Source organism: Rhipicephalus microplus, chromosome 8, assembly GCF_043290135.1.
Source record: "Rhipicephalus microplus isolate Deutch F79 chromosome 8, USDA_Rmic, whole genome shotgun sequence".
Classification (NCBI taxonomy): Eukaryota; Metazoa; Arthropoda; class Arachnida; order Ixodida; family Ixodidae; genus Rhipicephalus; species Rhipicephalus microplus.
The window spans coordinates 124,099,607-124,118,913 of NC_134707.1; the positions used below are offsets into that span (position 1 = coordinate 124,099,607).

Below are 19,307 nucleotides of genomic sequence, written 5' to 3' on the forward strand. Positions count from 1 at the left end.
GATATGGACTTCTTTAGAGTAATTATAGAGCGATGACGTAAAAGTCATCTGAGCGTTACACACAGGTAAATGTAGAGAAATACATAACACCGGTGAATAACTAAAAAGGGAAATTCAACTTTAAAACCACTCTCACGTGCTTCTTTATCTGAGTACCTATATATTCGTACCTACACATTGAAAACCAGCTGCCACTAGGAATTCGCTACCCGTTTTGCCGAGCAGGCAAAACGGGTAGCAAACGGGTATACAGCTGTGTGACCTCGATAACCTTTTCTTATGTTCACTGTAGTTCACCGCTGAACTCGTTGCACGAAGAAGCGCCGTCTGACAGAAACCGAGAGAAAAAACAGGCCCAAATTAAACTCCGAACCACTATTGCGTACTTCATGTGGCGTTCATGGGTTGCTGTTTATGTCCCAATTAAATTTTAGAAGCATAACAATGATTCATACAACACGATATTTCACCTTTTCTGCAGCTCTTGAAAATGTGTCCACAGTCTCTCCAGCAACATCTTGAGGCTCTCGACTTGCTCGTCGGCCGAACCATTGTTTCGGTCGCCAGAAAAAGAGTTTGACGATTCTGTGGCAAGAACATAGATGTCACTCGTCGGAGGTATTCAGAATATCTCTCTAAAACTCGATCACGTATTACATTTGTTTATGGAGCGAGCTTTTTGCTTAGGTCCTACTTATATACACTCATATGCTAATACAAGGCACGCGAACAGGTGCCTTGTATTAGAAAGTCTTCCATGGCTCTGTCCGAGAAGGAACCCAGGTTCCTCGAAGGCTTCGGTGCGCGCAAGTAGTTGTATTATCTTACTTTTCTGTTTCGTTTTCTTATAAATTTTTCTTTGCCGTTTTTCTGTGCTTTTCTTTTTTTGTCTTTGTTTTTCTCTTACTCACGTTCTGCTTTTTGTGCCATATCGTTTTTATCACATGGTTACTGTCTTCTCTATGTATTTTCGTGCTCTGCGCAATAAACTCAGTTGGAAGTTAACGCTCGTGTCTTTCGTGTCCTTCTTGTCTCTGTGTCGTCGTTTTGTTCTTGCGCTATAACTGTCTTCACGTAGAAGCTTGTAGGTAACGCTGTAGCGGAGATATCGAAAAGCTCTACATCCATTTCATGCAGCTGACATGATAAATAGAAATTTTGCAGGGCATCTGATACGACGCATCCTGGCGGCGGCCACATTTGCTGATAATAGCATACATATTATCATGAGCCATGCTGCTCTAGAAATCCTGGCGTTTATACCACAACAAAGTGCGAATGGTACAGTGGTCTATGATGTGTTAACCATGAATGGTTTTGGTAGTATTATTCCACAGTGCCAATTAGTCACGAGCAGTGCAGCACAAAATGAAAGTAAGACTACGACAATATTTTTACGACTCATAGGTCATCACCTAAGTAAAGCAAACAGAAGTGCTATTCTGAACGCAAACACGGAGAATATATTTATCCCATTATTCGTTGGGGATCTCTTCTAAGCTCCATGCAGGTGTATTATTGAGTGCCCAGGCACATGCTTACAGCGAAGGCTACTTTGCACAGTGGCACTCTCGGCAAGGGGAACTTGTGTGGCGTACGTTGTGGGGTCGGTAGCTAGGGCGTTTTTGATATGGTCTCTAACTGTGGCTGCGCTTCTGAAATAACCGTTGCAACCAGCTGTGACAACTTCAGCTTTTGGAAGCTGCCTGTTAATCTCCTGCCCACCAAAAAGTTGCAATCCCATAAACGTTTATTTTTTTTAATTCATGAGGTAATAGTACTTGGTGGAAATACATTGCAATCACAGTCCACTTCCGCTACTCCAAACTGCCCCAACAATTTCCTTCACGTTATTTTCCAGTAGTAACTAAGCAAACCACAACATGAAACGACCATAAGGTATCGCTGGAGTACTCAACAGATTAGAATAGCAATTAGAATGAACAAATGTGAGAGAGAAATGATTTATTAGAAAGCGGACAGATCATTGACAATCGTGCCAATGAAAATATAGGGGATCTTACTACAAGCATTGGTAGTGCAATTGTGAAGAAAGAAAAGTGAAAGGAAAGATACCTTGCCGTCGGCAGGGAATGAACCTACGACCTTTAAATTCGAAGGTCGTAGGCTCGGTCTCATCTTGCATCAGCGTAGTTTTACTGAGAAATTGCAATGCAATCTGTGACGTAAAACACGTACCATTTGATTTCATCTCACGCTCATGCTTGAGCCTAGCAACTTCCCCTTGGAGTACTTGCACGTTGCCGGTGCGGTCCGCAAGCATAGATTGAAGTTTCTCGTTCTCCTCTTCTAGGATACGGAGCTTGACGTCATCACTCGCAGTACTGTAGGGCCACTCACCTGAACAATATTTTGTTACACACCAAATGAAACAATAAACTAAACTTGAAGACAAAATTGCGCTTCACTGGTTGATTCTTCAATGGGGTTCAACTTCGACAACTCCGCCTATTGGAGACGTCTTAGGGCTACAGATCAATGCGGGCGCCTTAGGTTCTTTAGCGTGCCCTGACATTACGCAGTGCGGGTCTCTTGCAACTGCCTACGTGAAATCATGACCAATAAAGAAGCAGGTATGATGTGCTGAAGACTGCCAAATGGAAACCAAGACAAATGAAGAACAAGGTTGCTGCCTTCAATTTTTATAAATGTTCAACCTTAGATTCTGCAGCAGCGTCTAAAGTGAAGTAAGATGCAAGGTAAATGTAGTTAGTATTGAAGATTAAATAACAGTAAATACGCAATAAATGGTTTCTCATCAGTTGATCATGCATGGGGCTTCGCGCCATGTTCGTGAAAAGTGAACAGTCCCGACGTAAGAAAAATGAAATGATCATGACGCAGTGTCCGATGAAAAATGGGCGTAATTTCGTTGACACTAGGCCACATCTGACAGGAAAGTAGTTTTCGCAGGCACCTGATCGCTAAAGATCGCAGTAACTGCTATCCGAGGTGAATAGGCGACACCTCGGCAAGTGCGCTGAAAATCAACGCCAGCTAACGTAATATAGACTAATAACTACAAACATTATGGAAGTACAAAAACTGTATGCACACTACGTGCACTATGTGCCTTATACTCCGATAACTTAACCTTACGTTAAGCGTAAGGCCCGCTAATTGTAGCATTGAAGGGGGCTTAGAGATTTGGCCAGCGCCAATAAACCCTTTTTCACCAGACATATAGCCGGCACTGCGGGTAAACGAAGGAACTATGGCCACTTCCGTGATTACCACCCCGGCATGGTGGTTTAGCGGCTAAGGTACTCGGCTGCTTACCTGCAGGGCGGGGGATCTAATCCCGGCTGCGGCGGCTGCAGTTTCAATGGAGGCGGAAATGCTGTAGACCCGTGAGCTAAGATTTGAGTGCACGTAAAAGAACCCCAAGTGGTCGAAATTTCCCGAGCCCTTGACTACGGCGTCTCATAATCATTTGGTGGTTTGGGGACTGTCAACCTCATGAATCAATCAATTGCATAATGTTTCATGGAAATGCAGCGCACACACTACCCTGAGCCACTGCCCTTGCGTCTGATTTAGATGACATAGATCGGCGAGCACATGTATCTTGCTACTGCTCCCTTACGCAGCACATCATTTGTGAACACCTATCGAAGTGTTTGGTGATATATCTGTTCGCCGCTCCACCTCTAAGAAAATCATGCCCGCCGGTAGCTGCACTGAACAAGATCAGCCACGATAATTTAGCCTATTGAATAGGTTCACCAACTCCTTGTTACTCTGCGCGCACAAAAATTAAAATTACCACCTCAAACATACGGAGAAACTGCGCCAATACAAAATACCAAAACACCTGAGGGGGCGTGTTGGGGAGCGTAACACGAGCGCACGCCTTTCAATCCACTATTACTGCTGCACTCAATAATAATGGCAGTGCACGCCATTATTATTCGGAGGGTCTTGAGAAAATGGTTTGTAATAATAATACAAGTACGTTGCCTCATTGCACTTAACATTGGAGCGAAACGTCGTTTATTCGGGTTTGGTTTCCGTCAGTCAGGGCACTGAAATCGCTGCGCCCATAACTCCAATTGTTATGTCGCAGGCCAAAAGTTATGAGCCCCTCCCCCCCCCCCCCTTGCCAGAAACTTCGCGAATTGGACAAGTTATAACTAGCAGGCCGTTTGTGGCTTTATTAGCGAAAGAATTTGCTTTTCCTTGTGGTACAAGATCGTGCCTATACGAATGTTGCCATATATTTGTTAGTGTTCTGATATTCCTATGCAGTGAATGGGCGCAGTTTTGTGGTTTGTACAAGTAGTATGAGGTTCACAAAAAAGCTACTCGAAGTAGCGCCATGTCTTTGCATGTGTGCGCCATTATTGGCGTGCTTGTTTTCAGAGCGCTTTTATTGTTCTTAAAAATTCTAGTGCTTGTACCATTCATGTATCAACCTTGCCAACAGCTGCTACAGCCGGTGCACACACTGCACACGTTTACTCATGTCTCGTCAAACATTAAGATTAGCAGTCACTTCATCTTTCCTTAGCAGCTGAAATATCATTGTTCTAAGAAAACTTCTATTTCTTGAGTGAGCTTGAGTCAGCTCCAGACTTCTTACAGACCTGCGGTCCTGTATTCATAATTTGAGCACCACTATCAGTATTATGTCAGTTCGTTTATAGTAACTTCTACTGTCGTCTACACACTTAGCCATCAGGGCTTTGAACAACAAACTGCACATTCATTAATTAAACACGTGAGTTTTCACCTGCCCCGCCCCCGTTTCCCTGCAAACTTTTTCACAGGAGTTGTACCTCGTGGAAAAAGAAGATGTCTTGCGGGGAGCATGTTTTATAGACAGGTCGTTACTGGATTCCGACCACTGATATGATGCACTTGAAGATACACATGAAAAGGCACCACGTATAGCGCCGATTATACGATATACTGGCGTATACAAGCACTGATCCCATGGTCACGAATGCTAATTATACGCTAACGTACTCGTTTGTCGACTCACCCAGACCTAATCGTATTCAGATAATATCTTAGCTGAGTGAGTCCGAGGGAGTACTGTTTTGTAGAAGTGGAGTCCAAGCAAGTCCAGTTGAAACAAACAAATGTTACAAGTGTGATTCTGAGTGAGTCCGGTCAGTAAAAACGTTTGTGATTGTGAGACAGAGTGAGCCTTGAATAGAAGATACATATACTCAATGAGTCTGAGTGCTTTTCACATTCTTTAGCATATGAATGTGACAGAAAAATATAAAACACATCCAAGCACAAACTGTTTATACAATAGTCGGTGAATTCAACTTAGACATTAGGGACCTAAGGACCAAAAGTTTGATGTATTAATTTTGATCACTATGTCAGTTTATGTTGCTCAATTTTCTGTATGTTGGGACACAACCGGATAATGCACGGTTACTCACCCGTGTGAGACACAGAGTTTTGCCTATAGTCATCATGGTTCACTTTGTGAAGATGCATGGATGTTTTTTTAATCACTGTCCGGCATCGTAGGAATGAAGCGCATACCTTTTTCTGTTGATGCACAGTCCACCTCAGCAAGCTTGTTGTCCTGTGTTGCAGAAAAAGAGGAGCCGCAAGACCATTACTGCTGACGTGACAACCTGGTGACGCGTTCAAAAAATTATGTTTCTCCCTATTAGAATTATACTCTCGTGTATCACAACTTCACGTTTCTTTCTTTTACTACAAGCATATAATCATCGTGATGTTCATCATTGTTAAAGCGCCCTACATCTTTATTTACAAAAACAATTTAACACCTACTGATATGTACCGAGATAGAACCAGAGATATATAAGGAGGTGTTCATTTACCATTACTTTAAAACCAGGAAAATAAAAATTCCTCGCAGGGACACAATATAAAAAGCAAGATCTGATATAAATCGGGCGAACAAAAATTGATGTTACATTGAAGTACAAATAGGAAAAATATAGAAAAAATATAGAAAAAATATGAAGGAAAAAGAATACGTTAGAGGAAGTTTAAGACCAGATAAAGAACAGCCAGCCCAGTGAAGAGGTGTTTTTTGTTTCGTTCGTTACATTGGCGGAGTCGACAGCTGTAATAAAACTACGGCAAAAATCAAGCCCACTAGTAAAAATTATTTATACAAACGATCACAGATACAGGTTAGACAGCGGTTAGTAAACCCAAACAAATGCAGTTACACATACCAATATACAAACGTGGTACCATAAGCATTTCCACAAGACAAGCTGAGGGCGGAAGCGATCTTCAATTTTGTCAGTTAAATTTATCGACCCATCCCGCCTCCCCATCTCTTCCGAAAGCTTTTCCACATTACGTGGTTTTGCAATGCCTTCATAGCCGGCCCACTTTTGACTAAGAGACAATAGCGACGTCACGCAGACGTCAACGCAGTACCACAAATCGTGGCTACTGGTGACGTGGTGAGATCTTATGGTGACGTAATTACGTGGCGGCTTCCTCAGCACTCACGTGGGCGGTGCCAACGCCAGCGATCTCTTTTCACTTTAGATGAGGCACCCAAGTCTCTCACTTTATTATCAACTTCTTGTGGCTACACAGAACTAGCCGAACGTGAACTTTTCACGTCATAGGTCTTACTACAAGACTCATACGGCAGCGGTATACATATAAACGTTACACTGAATGGAGCGATGGACGATCGGTATAGCGTGAGAACTGAACGACGACACAGAGACAAAAAGGAGACGACGCACTATGTGTCGCCGTTCTGTTCCCGCGCTATAACTATCGTCATGTAATACCAACTAGCCCAAGCTGCCACACTTCTAAGGAGCGATGGAGTTCGCCCGACACAGCTTCGGGTCTCGTTAACCTAGTGACGATGACATCACTTACCGCAATGCCAGCATCGGCAAGCCTCGCGATGAGCCTCGCTTGACTGACTGCCAGCTTGGAGTAGGCTTCGCTGAGGGACTTGAATACCTCTTTCGGGACGCTCTCCTCCAAGCGCCGCTGGAGGCACTTGATACGCATTGCAGACATCTCCTGTACATGAAGAAATTGAGAAATGGACCACGGAAGAAAGGCGTTTCCAACGCCTGCTTAGGGCTGCATGCATGCATGTACGAGAACTGGCGATATTAAATCTTATCACTGCATGCATCATTATATGGCAAAGATTTCGAGCAGCATAAGTTTCTTTTTTTAATTGTGAAATGTTTCTTGAAGCATTCGTAAATATTTTATCTTGACTCTTCTCATTACAAGTGATGCAGTTGCATTTATGTGAAAGAACGTTTCACATGACTTTTTTTCAGCTTTATATGCCTGTCTTCATGCAGTGCTACGTAATTTAGAATGTCAACGCTCTGAGCGTCTCTGATTTTCTGCATAATGTATTAACACGTTAGTCGGAGCAGATACCTATTCACCTTTACTCTAATAAGTTTTTTTTCTTTAAGAGTCACTATCCGTTACACTGAGTTTGTAGCGCTTATGCAAATACAGAATAATGTAGCCTACAGTAACCGCACTCAGATATTTCACTACTTGCAAGGCATTCCCAAATAGCTATTGTTGAAGATCTTTTTTTGACTGTCATAAATACAAGTCGCATGCTTTATTCTTCAATGGTTCACCTGGAAGGCTTCAAGGTGTCCGAGCTGCTGCAAAATGATCTTGTCCTTCGAGTGGTCCACTGAAGCCTGGCCGCCAAGCTGGTCAGCTTGGGATAGTTTTTCCTCCACGCTTGGCAACTGCAGGTGGAGGAAATTTGGACAAAACATTGTGTTCTATGAACATGGCGGTTGTATTCAAAATGTATCTAAGCTTGCTTGCCTTGTCATCATAGTGAATTATCACAATATCGTTCAATACAGTATGGCAGTACTGCGTTTTAGATTGTTGATGTTACCACAAAGACTGGCTTTACTCCAGAGCACGGGTTCTCAAACTGGGTTCCATGGAACCGTTTCGTGAAGGACATTTTTAGTTTACGCGAGCGGCCAGAACGGCTCGGAGAAACACGGACACTTTTTTAGGAAAACAAATTATGAATAAGCACTTCCGAGGCAACCTCACATAAGCTGTTGGTGTTCCCCACAGCGAAGGAGTTTGCGAGCCCTTGCTCTAGAAGACACACACACACAGAAATTAACGTTTATTCTGAAACAGTGTTCTGATCAATGCTCTGTGTCACCCTGAGGTAGGAGGGTTCTAGAACGAGAATAAAACAAAAAAATGGCAGCATATCCACGGAGTGAATGATGGAGAGTGGGGCGAAGCATTCGTCCGTCCATGCGTCCGTGTGTGTGACCGTCCATGCGTCTGTTCGTGCGCCCGTCCTTGCGTTCGTTCATGCATCCGCCCCTGCGCCTGTTCATGCGTCCATCCATGCATCTGCATGTGTGTCCGTTCGTGCATCTATTCAACACTCCAAGTCCCACCATTATAAGCCGTAGAAATTATTGGCTGTAAACTCCGCCCACCACTGGTGACCACCATTTTGTCATGGCTTGCTTGACGGGACAAGCCCAACGAGCAGTGTAGTCGTCTCCTACCCAACAGCACCTTCCGCAGGCAGTCAGTGTTGCGAGTGTTGCTTGCCGCGTGGTCCGCACGTGTCAGTGAGTTGCAAGTGTTGCGGTGTGTTACCAGTGCCATCATATGCGGGCGATGACGTCAAGTACGTTGCTCATTTTGACTTCGACTCCATCGCCACCAGCTTAAAAAAACTGTTGAAAACGGTGTGAGCCAATATGCCGACGACACCGCCGTTGTGGCAGGGTTTGCGGACAGTTTTTCGCAATGATAAGTAGCTTTATTTCAAGCTTGTCAGGTCGAAAAGTAACTCTGGGTTACAGGGGTCACTCTATATACGCTGCATCCGCGATTGAGTGTTATTAGCGCCATAGAATTAACAAAGCGTTGAGAGCATTTTTTTTTTCTTTTTGGCTAGAATGCGTGAATGCACGAATTGTGGTGTTGAACATAATGAATTGGTGGTCGTAGCAATGCTGCACGTCGGGACCGTTGTTTTTTCATCAGTTGTGCGGTGCTAGGGTTACTCACGATATTCATTTTTGCGGAATCTTTGCTTGACCTCTGTCGATTTTGTTTGGTCCCGATAAAAAAAAATAGCGAGTGTGACGCTCAACCATCGCACTGCATGCCTACGAGTAGCTTTAATAAATATTTATCCGTAGTGGCAAGCGACACATGTATTGTACATTTGCCGGACCCGTTTTGACCTCCGAAAGTGCTTGCTGCAAGTACCAGCGCTACATGGGCGCCGCGGTGGCATTATTTTAACCTCGGAAGTCATTTAGGTCCTGCAGTGGCAAGTTGAACTACGCAGAAAAAAAAGTTCGATTATAATCGCAGCTGACCACGGAACACGATTGTTCTCCGGAATGCAGTCAGTGCAGCAGCTCGCCCGGCAAAAGCTTCATGACGTCACGGCTAGCGATCGGGCCAGTGTTGCCCAACTCTCAGGTTGTTCGCTCACTTATAAAAATATTCGATGATAATCTAATGGATCGACCGAATTCACTCACATTTCGCCAGCTTCTCTGCGAACATACAAGAATCAACCCACACAACACAGATTAGGGTTGAAAATTTGATGTCATGACCCCTTTAAGGAGTTGAATGTGAGAGCGACATCCTATTTCTAGTGTGTATTTCAAACACGTAGTGCTTGATACATTTTTCAATTTGCTATGAACCCATTACACGTGGCCTAAAGGGACTAGGCGCAATAGTGTGTGTGCCCTTTGTAGTGGAGTACCGCTTTGAACAGCGGAGCCATTATGTTAACCATATATTCTGACGCCCTTTGACAATAGACGCTTGTACCACGCGTTATTACTGCAATTTTTGATGTTGCATTGTAAAGCATGCATACAGGACGAGTGTGTGTGTGAAGCATGAAAGCTATTTTCACTGCATTTGCACGCAGAGGAAGTTCTTTTCGCTGTTTTCAGAAGCAGAGGCTTGGTCATGTGGAAGAATATCCGCTTGCCACGCAAACGATCCGCGTTCAGTCCCAACTCGGACTCAAACTTGGTTCGGTCATCACTCTGCTCCAGGGTGCTGTTATCATTTATTTATTCTATTTGCACCCGTTCTCAATTTTTCTTTCATGCATAGGATGATAATTTTTCAATCAAAGCCAACGACACTGAAACTGGAATTTCTAAGAAACTAGCTCTTTAGAGCTATCAAGTTAATGTCTACTTCGCCCAAGTATATACCTTCTAAATAGTTAACTAAATTCGCTTTGACTTTTTTCATAGCTGTCATGGCAGAAGATACCAAAAAATGAATACGTTGATCACATGGAAAAATTGTGTGCTCATTAGAGGAGTTTGCAGCAACTATTCTTTTCAGCGTCGTACGCAACAACGCTCAAAACGATGAGGCAGTAGTGGCTGATAATAGTTAGAGTATTTAAAACACCATCTGGACCAGCTTGAGTCCTAAATACTTCTAATAATATGCTACACAAATCCCTGCTTTTGGCTATCTTCGAGCCATCCTCAGCCACCAATAGCAAAACAAGCAGGATGTGCATTAGATTTCACAACTTCCCGACACGCAATTGTTTTTATTACTGAAATCGGTCCCATAAAGCATTATTTTGTACGTTGACGTATGTAAAGCACTTAGGTGCTTGCTCGAGTATACCTGTGACCAATGCAACATCACCATAAACTAGGCGTGTTTACAGGACGTCCAGCCTCTGATCGCCACTACTAATCTGTACGCATGAAGATTCGGCGACACATTAGACACCGTTTATAATTCCTCCTTACGCGAATAAAGAATCGGTATTCTTTCTTTGTCACCGCCGTTCCTGCCATCCGCTGGTCGAGGAGTGTGGGATCTCTATGCCTTAGCCACTCGGGCAGTTTTTTCGTAGAGCCGGACAAGGGACGCGCATTTTACATTTATCAGTAACACCTACGGCTGGATCAAATGTTTGGTGTCGCAATGGAGCCTCAAATATTTTGCAACGTCAAAAATACGTCGTAAATTTCTTCGTTCCACGTAGTAATAATGCATTTAGTTTTCCACGCCTAACACATACAATAAACTGAGAGCTGACCGGGAGAAACCGCTTAATCAGGGACTTGTGAGTCAAAAAGCGACAATATCTTTAAATTTACAAATAACCAGGATGCATAATATTTGCAAGGGTTTTAAATCATTAATTAGGTAATGGTTGCTCGATATCGCTAGTCGGTAACCAACTAACTGAACCCACTCACGACATTGCGTATCATTTAGACCAGGCCCATCAAATCGGTGCCCTTTTTATCGACTCCTTTAAGGCATTTGACTCGTTGCTACTTTCTCATCTTCTGCACAAACTACACATCGTCCTGAAAAATTTAGGTTGGTTCCGTGGATTGCTAGTTTTCTTCATAATTCTTCTCATTATGTCAATTTCAGTTGCACACGGTCATCAGTTTTAGAGGTAGGCCTTGAGGTTCCACAAACGTCCGTTATGGACCCAATGTTATTTTCAATTTATATAAACAACCTTCCAGAACAAGTGTCCTTGAATATTCGCATTTATGAAGATGATTGCGCTTCATATGACGTGATTGTTTTCGCAGGTGACGAAACGTGTTTGAACAATTCCTTTACGTCGTTTTGTGCTGGGTGCGAAAAACGAAAATAAACAATAATTTCAAAACAGACTGTTGTTTTGACATTTACAAAAAAATAATGCTGGTTACTCCACCAAACGTTCTTGAAGGTGTATCTTTGAGCAGTCTTATGCAGTACAAACAGCTTGGTGTCACATTCACTCATAATATTTCATGGTCTTCCTACTTTGCTTTAACATGTACTAAAGCCCTGAAGTAACCAGGATATCTTCGTCGAATAATGAAAAATGCCACAAAAGATGTCTATCATTTATAGTATAAAACTCTAGTTCACATCAATTATACCTGCACTATGTGGTCATCTTACAGACAATACAACGCACTCAGACTGGAAGCAGTTCAAAAGATAGCTGCTCGTTTCATTTTTTGCAGGTACGATCGCTACTTTTCACCGTCATTAGCATTGCATGAGCTAAAGCTAAAATCTCTTGCAGTACGTCATGATGTACAATCCTTAAACTTTTTGCACAACACAATCAATAATATGTATGGCATTTCAAACACAGCATTTTGTCATTTGCGAAGGCTTCCTCTACCCGTAACTTTCACGAACTCAATCTTGCTAACTTTTCGGCATGCACAGCTATATTTAGGTATAGATTCTTTCCCTGCACAATGGAATTGTGGAATGCCTTACTTAGCCACATTCCATCACTCCTCCTGAATGATCATGTGGCTATTTTAGTTGAAGATTAATATTTATCAAAAGTTTAATTCCTTCATTGTTACAAATGTTTTAGTGTTATTTTGTTGTTACTTCTCATGTATTTTATCTGTTGAGATTTTTTTTCTGCGCTATATAATCTCACTCCTGCTTTTGCACTGTTACAGGGCTGCAGTATTTCTTATAAATAAAAAAAAATAAACAATGATAGACATAGCTTGAGCCAACCTGTAATGATATATTGCTAAGCAAGTTAATAATTTGTCGGCAGGTAGCCGTCCGCGTTTGCTGCTGAATAGTCTGACTGCTTGCACAGTGAGAATGTCACTTCGTTCCGTAGACACCCGAAGTGTTACGGGCCTGTCTTTAAAAATCTATCTAAATGGCATGGCTACAACTTAAACATACGTTCAAACGCAGTTACCTTAAAGGCGCTTTTAATATTCCTGTAATTTGGTTGGATGGTCCCACTCGGTCTCTTACCCAATATAGTGTTCGCTCTGTTTGGCTCACAAAGTACGTATAATTGTTCAACACACTGTTTGGGGAAAAACTAATTTGAGAGTCAGCACATTTGACATATTCATAACGCGAAACGTGTTTTAGATTGTCGACCGTCTTCTTGATTTCCTGAGCAGGTTGGAGATGTCTGTTCGGCAAACAACTGAGCAGAATTACATACTTTGAGTGCTCACTAAGCTACTTTACGAGTGTAACACTCAACACACGCTAGAAAGTGTGTTCGATCGTCAAAGCCACTTCGCTCTTTCACCACTTTTACGTCTCGATCAGAACCCATGTTGTCCTCTTGAGGCCCGAAGGGTGCGCACTCTTCCTTATCGTATTAGCGTGATTCTGCTGAGTATTGTCTATCCATGGCTTCTCGACTATCCGGCATATATTCGCAGATGTCGAGTGCTTTCTGACAGCCCAAACTCAATAATCAGGTATTGATAATAAACGATGTCTAATAAAAGCCAGTGAAATATTAATATTGAAATAATAAAACTAATGTAAATATTAGGTGCGCCCTCAACCACACATTGTGACTACAAACGGTTTTCCTTTAGGATTCAAAAACCTTTTTTTTGCAATTGGAAGGAAAGCCCTGTTCAAGTCGCAATGTGTGGTACACACTAGCGTATACAAGTCGCCTCGAAATCTTCCTAATTGTCACTAATAAATAGCCTGCTGCCACGGGCAGCGCCATTGTGAAGAACAAAGCAGAACTTTCAATGGCTATATTTCCTACTGCCGACTTACATCAGCCAATTCAGCCAAATGGGAATCAGCCGCCCATCGACAGCTACCCGCGTCAACTATTTAGCTGTTCCGGAGCAGCAGCATACATTTTCCTTTGTAACAAGCTCAGTTTCTTTTCATTTGGCTGCAAGTAAATCATGGGGCACCGTTAGCATGCCGCTAAACGTCGCGGCCTAGATGTGTATAGGGGTGGGGGGAGGGGGGTCAAAAGTTCCTAGGCCCCTATTCGATGTATTCATATAAAAGCGTGGTCTGGAAACCTTTGACCAGGATTCTGCATGATTCCACAGCAAACTCTAGCCATAGTTCAAAAATATTACAATGCACTCGATGCTTGCTGACCGTGACATGGAGCAAGTCGAACTATTTCATGTGCTGCTTAATTACATTATTAGACATGTTTGAATTTTTAACTTTTGCAGCAACGAAGCTGGAGAAGAATTAACAGAAAGGAAATTTTGGATTGGTTGTATAATTTCCTCTAAGACAGATGGGTTTTAGAAAGTGGTGGTTCCTGATTTTTTTTGTCTATTAGCTACGAGTGTTTTTCTGCTCACTACGTATGTCCGGAAATAACAAAAAACGTACTATGTGACAGGCCCGACTACGCACTTATGAAAGTCAGATACAGCATAGGCACGCATGGCGCTTTCAGTGCAAAGGGGCAAGCACAAACACACATTACACGCACTGATAGGTGTGGTGGCTGTCCGTGTGTGTTGATTGAGTGTGCATTTGCATGTTTCAATGTATGTGTGCGTGCAAGGTCGCTCAAAGCACGATTCATTGCAACATCACATTATACAAAGAACTACAAAAGAACAAACACCATTCCTTGGGGTTGCGTTTAGAATCAGTCGCATGACCGCAGTTGTTATTTATTTAAAATGATTACCTGATAGTCTTTGCCAAGCGACACTATCTTCTTTATGAAAAACAATATGGCAAACTGTCGTCCCAACATCAAATCATAGTTCATGTCTCGCATTAAAAAGATGACTTCAATGCTTACGCATTACGCAATAGTGCACGCTGTTTCAAGTATCCACTTCACAAAGTTTTTCTCCCCACTTGATCACTACATGGCGATATGTCAAAGAAATAACAATAATTAAATCGTTACCTTTTCATTTTTTGCTGATGTTTCTTCTCTAGGAGTGTCTGTAAAGAGAGCGTGATACATGAACAGTAAAGAAGCTGCACACATGTTGCTCCTCACCTATACGTTCCTGATTGATGCTCTCACTTTTGAACTCGTGGAACGAGGATAGGGACCTTGTGTCGGGTGACTGGCTGTTGGGAACTAGAGTCTAGAAAAACAGACATTGTTATTAGCATAAAACAATTCAGTGGTCGAGTGATTAGTAATTCTTGAGAAGTGCAGTTTCAGACACAAAAAACACAAAAATGGCGTTCGTCGCAATTTTTGAACGAACAGCGGTTTTTCTTCAAGAGGGGCAATTTTTACTCAAAATATTTTGTTGCGTTGATATCCAGAAGTATTGATGCAACTATTGTCTGTGGTGATCTTGAGGCGTCTGCCTCTACTGAAAACTAGTAATTATGAAGGCATTTAACAAATACCACCCTTCCCTGACACATTGAGAATGTTCAGATGCTCATTAGTTCGGGAACTGGCTGACACGAGGATGTGGTGTGCGCGAAAGAAACGTCCCCACTTCTACACGACTAATAGGGAAGGTATACTTGTGTTCAACATTCTAGTAATGAGTGCTTTATCGCGCAGAACAGCTTGACAGTATACAGACGAAGTTTTGCGTTCCCATCTTTTTAGAAATTACTACACACACCCTGCTGTATGACATATGTTTAATAAAAAGCCACATTTTTGGCACAAGGCCAAAGAAATGCATGTGATAGCAACACACTGGACTGCTAGACGAAATAAGACTAGGAGATTTACGAATCATACTAAATGTGTAGCACACAGTCGAAACTGTGTTGAGCTGCAGCGTTTTTCGCACTTGCAGCAGCACGTTCTTTCTCCGTCTGTGCACGTTTGCGAGCCCCCATTGCTTCAGCATGACTAACACTCCGTTGAAGCTGTGCAGCAGGTGTTTGTACGACACGCGGTGGTATCACAAAGGCTGATGTACATGCTTGCGTTTTCGCCGGCATTTCTTTCCTTGGAGTGAGACGGCGTCAACGAAACCAGCGACCGTAGCAAAAAGTGCAGTTTCAACGCACTTCCCCAAAGTGTAAACCACAGAAGTGAATGAATAAGACGCAACTAGCTGCCTTCTTTTCGGTTGATCATAATTAACTACTAGCAGCGCATACAAGCTTTCTGGAAGAGTCCTTTTTTCACTCAGTTCATTAACAGCTAAGCAGTGGCAAATCGTGCCTACATATATCTCTCGCCGTTAGTGATATGGGTAGCACGAACAGCGCGGCCACTTTTGGTTGCCGAAAGGCTAAAATATATCGCTCTGTGAGAGTATTGTAAGTGTAGGAAGCCAAGCCATCCGGGTGTGGGCCGCATGGCAACTTCTGCAGTGATGCAACGCAAACTTGAATCGCACTGTCGCTGTACTGCAGGGACGTTGTAGTTGTGGCCAAGTGCAATCAATGCGTACGAGCCGGCTTCTGCAGAGGTCGGCCTAGTGAATCAGCCATGGACGCCGTAATTTCCTGCCAAGCTGGACAATTTGGTGGACCTTGCAGTTGCTCCCGCTAATGACACCCTTGCTTGAGGAAGCAAGACTTCCCTCTGGCCACTGAAATTGGGGCTGGCCTGCTGTGCAGTGGAGATGATGCACGTTGCAGCCACTCTTTACAACATGGCCCGTTACGGCGTTGTGTTTCGTGCAAGTTCGCGTCAAGCTGATGTAATTATTGTTTATAGCCGGAACGTTTACCAACAGTATTGCACCAGCTCATAAGAAAGGTATATGATCAGATGCTGGAGCCTCGTTTGGTCATATGCATGGGAAGCTGTGTCAATGGTGATGAATACTACCACTACTCGTACTCAGTTGTTTCTGGCTACAATTGTTTCAACCCTGTGGACTATTTCCGGCTTCCCTCCTGCTGCTTAGGCCCTCATGTATGACATCCTGCCACTGCAGGTGAAGATCAAGCGCCTGAACCTGACTCAAATGTGGTACTAAAAGTAGTCTGCACTCATCTGCTGTAGGGGCTTGAGTCTTAACATATAAGCGGCTGTAATAAAGTTATGTAATTTTCTGTTAAAAAAAAGGAGAGAGCAGCGCCGTCAAGTTCGTTAACGCACGCAGCACATTGGGTGAGAGAGGTCACTGGTTCGAATCCTCGGTAGCCTCCCTTGAAATATTCTTCTGAATATAATATATATATATATATATATATATATATATATATATATATATATATATATATATATATATATATATATATATATATATATATATATATATATATATATATATATATATATATATATATATATATATGGGAAGGAGTGTATACTTAAGGGCTCGTTTTTTGTGTTTTGACAGAATAATAACGAGATCTAACAAACAATAATGCCAAAGAAAGTATAGGAGAAGTCATTAGACTGAATTCGAAATTGAATGTAAATGTGAAGAAAGAAAAGTCGGTGAAAAAATAACTTGCCGTGGGCAGGAACCAAACCTGCGACCTTCGAATAACGCATTCGATGCTCCACCACTGAGCTACCACGGCGGCTATCCTCCCAGCAACATTATTATGGATATATGTGAATTTAAACGTGGGAGTGTCAGTAAACGCAATCAGTAGCCATAGCAGCGAGGTTGGCACATTCTTTATGAGCCTGTATGGCGTCACGTAGCATGTGAACCTATTACGAGCTGGCAGCTGACCAATAGCCCCTCGTATACAACCTAAGGCACGAAGTCCGCCAGTACAAGACCCTCGTTAATGAATAAGGGAAAGAAGTGTATACTTAAAGGCTCATGTTCCCGTGCTTTCTTAGATTAATCTACGATCTAACAGACACGTTCAAGTGCTCCGTGATGCCACACGGGCTCAAAAAGAAAAAAGAGTGTGCCAACATCGGTGCTATGGCTACTGATGGCGCTGATTGACACTCCTTCCCATATATAAATAGATGTATAGAAATAAATACTTCTATATATTAATGTCTCAATTATATTATTAGTTTAATGAACTACTCATGGGGGGGGAGGAAGACGAAGTGATTCTTTGTAGAACACATCTCGCTCGTCTCAGGGCTTTTCTGGATTTTTCGCTGCAGTTGTGGGGTGTATTGCCCCGTACGTTGCGGAAATGGATGTACAACCTTACGAGGTGACGTCCGACTCGGGTTCGACTGCGGCCACTACCTCGAGGAAGCGAGGAAACACATCCAGTGAGAGCGATGACACTGAGCTGTACTCCGCATCTTGCGACGAGTCCTGAGACGACGGCTTTCAACCTGTCCTGCACCGCAAGGCCCAGCGACGAATCATCAATCCATCGCCGGTGTCAAGTACAGCCACCGTAAAAATGGCGCCCCAGCGATGGCCCCATTCCATCCTGTTCGTGCCAAAGAACGCTACCGAAAGTCTGCGTTCTCTGAACAGGCAAGCGCTTTCACTCTATTTCGAAAACACTGTGCTGAAGGAGATTAAAGACGTACGGCTTAATACAAGAAGAAACATCCTGGTTGTCGATGTGGTGCACCCGAGTGCGCTGAGCACACTGCAACAAGTAACACAACTGGGAAACATTGCAGTTAGGTCCATCATACCAGCCGATGGTGTGAGCACATCAGGAGTCATTTACGACATTACCACAGAAATCCCAAACGCAGACCTTCCAATACTTATAAAACCAGCGAGTCAAGACAACGTCATTGTCAGCGTTGGACGGCTTGGTAACACACGCTGTGTGAGAGTAACGTTCAAAGGTGACTGTCTTCCCGCATACGTGAAGGTTGGTCACTTTCGTCAACAAGTTCGACCGTTTATTCCGAAACCCGTGCAATGCTTCAATTGTCCGAAGATCGGCCATGTAAAGGGTGTATGCAGGAGCTCCGCAGCGTGTCCCTGGTGCGCCGAACCACACGCGGAAGACAACTGTAGCGCTACCACACTGGAGTGTCCTAACTGTCAGGGTGCTCACAAGGCTTCTTCAAAAGAATGTCCGCACATAAAGAAAAAATTTTCTATTCTGAAGCAAATGGTACGAGGCAGCTCAACCCACAAAGAAGCTGCTGAGAAAATCCGGCGAAGACGATCGGAGGTCTTCACGTCGGACAGCGCCAACTTCAGGCAATAAGTCGACGAATCAGGAAAAATCGCCACCTGCAGTTTCCAGCACGGCAAACACAGACGTTGGAAAAGAGCAAAGGGGCAGGCAAGTCTCTACAGAAGAGTGGCCTCCACTTACGCGTACACAACGCTCAAAAGAGCCGCAGCACAAGTCGTCTTCTTCAGAGCAAGCTGCTGCAATGGAAGACTTGCGGAACACAGATCAGCAAGTGATAGCTCTTTTGCGACCCTAAATAACGCCATTCGCTTGTTGTTAAGCAACATGCACACATCGTCAGCAAGAAGTGCATTGCAAGTACTGGACGCTTTGAGTCCAGTACTCGCAGCGCTTGAGTAAATAATGGCTCACCAGCCACTGTCTTTCAGAGAAGAGGTCCGAAAGACAGCGATTATTCAATGGAATGCCAGTGGACTGAGGTCACGCATCGCCGATTTCCGTCGGTTCATGTACACCAATAAGTTCCCCATCATTGT

At 43.3% G+C, this 19,307-nt stretch overlaps 1 protein-coding gene, 1 long non-coding RNA gene and 1 pseudogene across 4 annotated transcripts in view; 2 read left to right on the top strand and 1 right to left on the bottom strand.

The window, feature by feature from the left end:
- The window catches only part of LOC119165489 (uncharacterized), a 385,136-nt gene that overhangs the window by 95,588 nt on the left and 270,241 nt on the right, over window positions 1–19,307 (bottom strand). For 2 of the 3 annotated variants that reach the window (XM_075872575.1, XM_075872573.1), the window contains exons 17-23: window positions 14,798–14,888; window positions 14,702–14,739; window positions 7,614–7,730; window positions 6,871–7,020; window positions 5,527–5,569; window positions 2,200–2,361; window positions 471–585 (exon numbers count right to left, since the gene is read on the bottom strand). In XM_075872575.1, coding sequence (XP_075728690.1) covers window positions 471–585; window positions 2,200–2,361; window positions 5,527–5,569; window positions 6,871–7,020; window positions 7,614–7,730; window positions 14,702–14,739; window positions 14,798–14,888 — 716 coding nt within the window. The remainder of the gene's footprint in view (window positions 1–470; window positions 586–2,199; window positions 2,362–5,526; window positions 5,570–6,870; window positions 7,021–7,613; window positions 7,731–14,701; window positions 14,740–14,797; window positions 14,889–19,307) is intronic. The other variant, XM_075872576.1, reaches the window with a different exon arrangement.
- Window positions 1–19,307, top strand: part of LOC119165899 (uncharacterized) — a 70,049-nt gene that overhangs the window by 18,370 nt on the left and 32,372 nt on the right. The gene's annotated exons all lie outside the window — the stretch shown is intronic.
- Window positions 16,080–16,709, top strand: LOC119165488 (NADH dehydrogenase [ubiquinone] iron-sulfur protein 7, mitochondrial pseudogene; annotated as a pseudogene).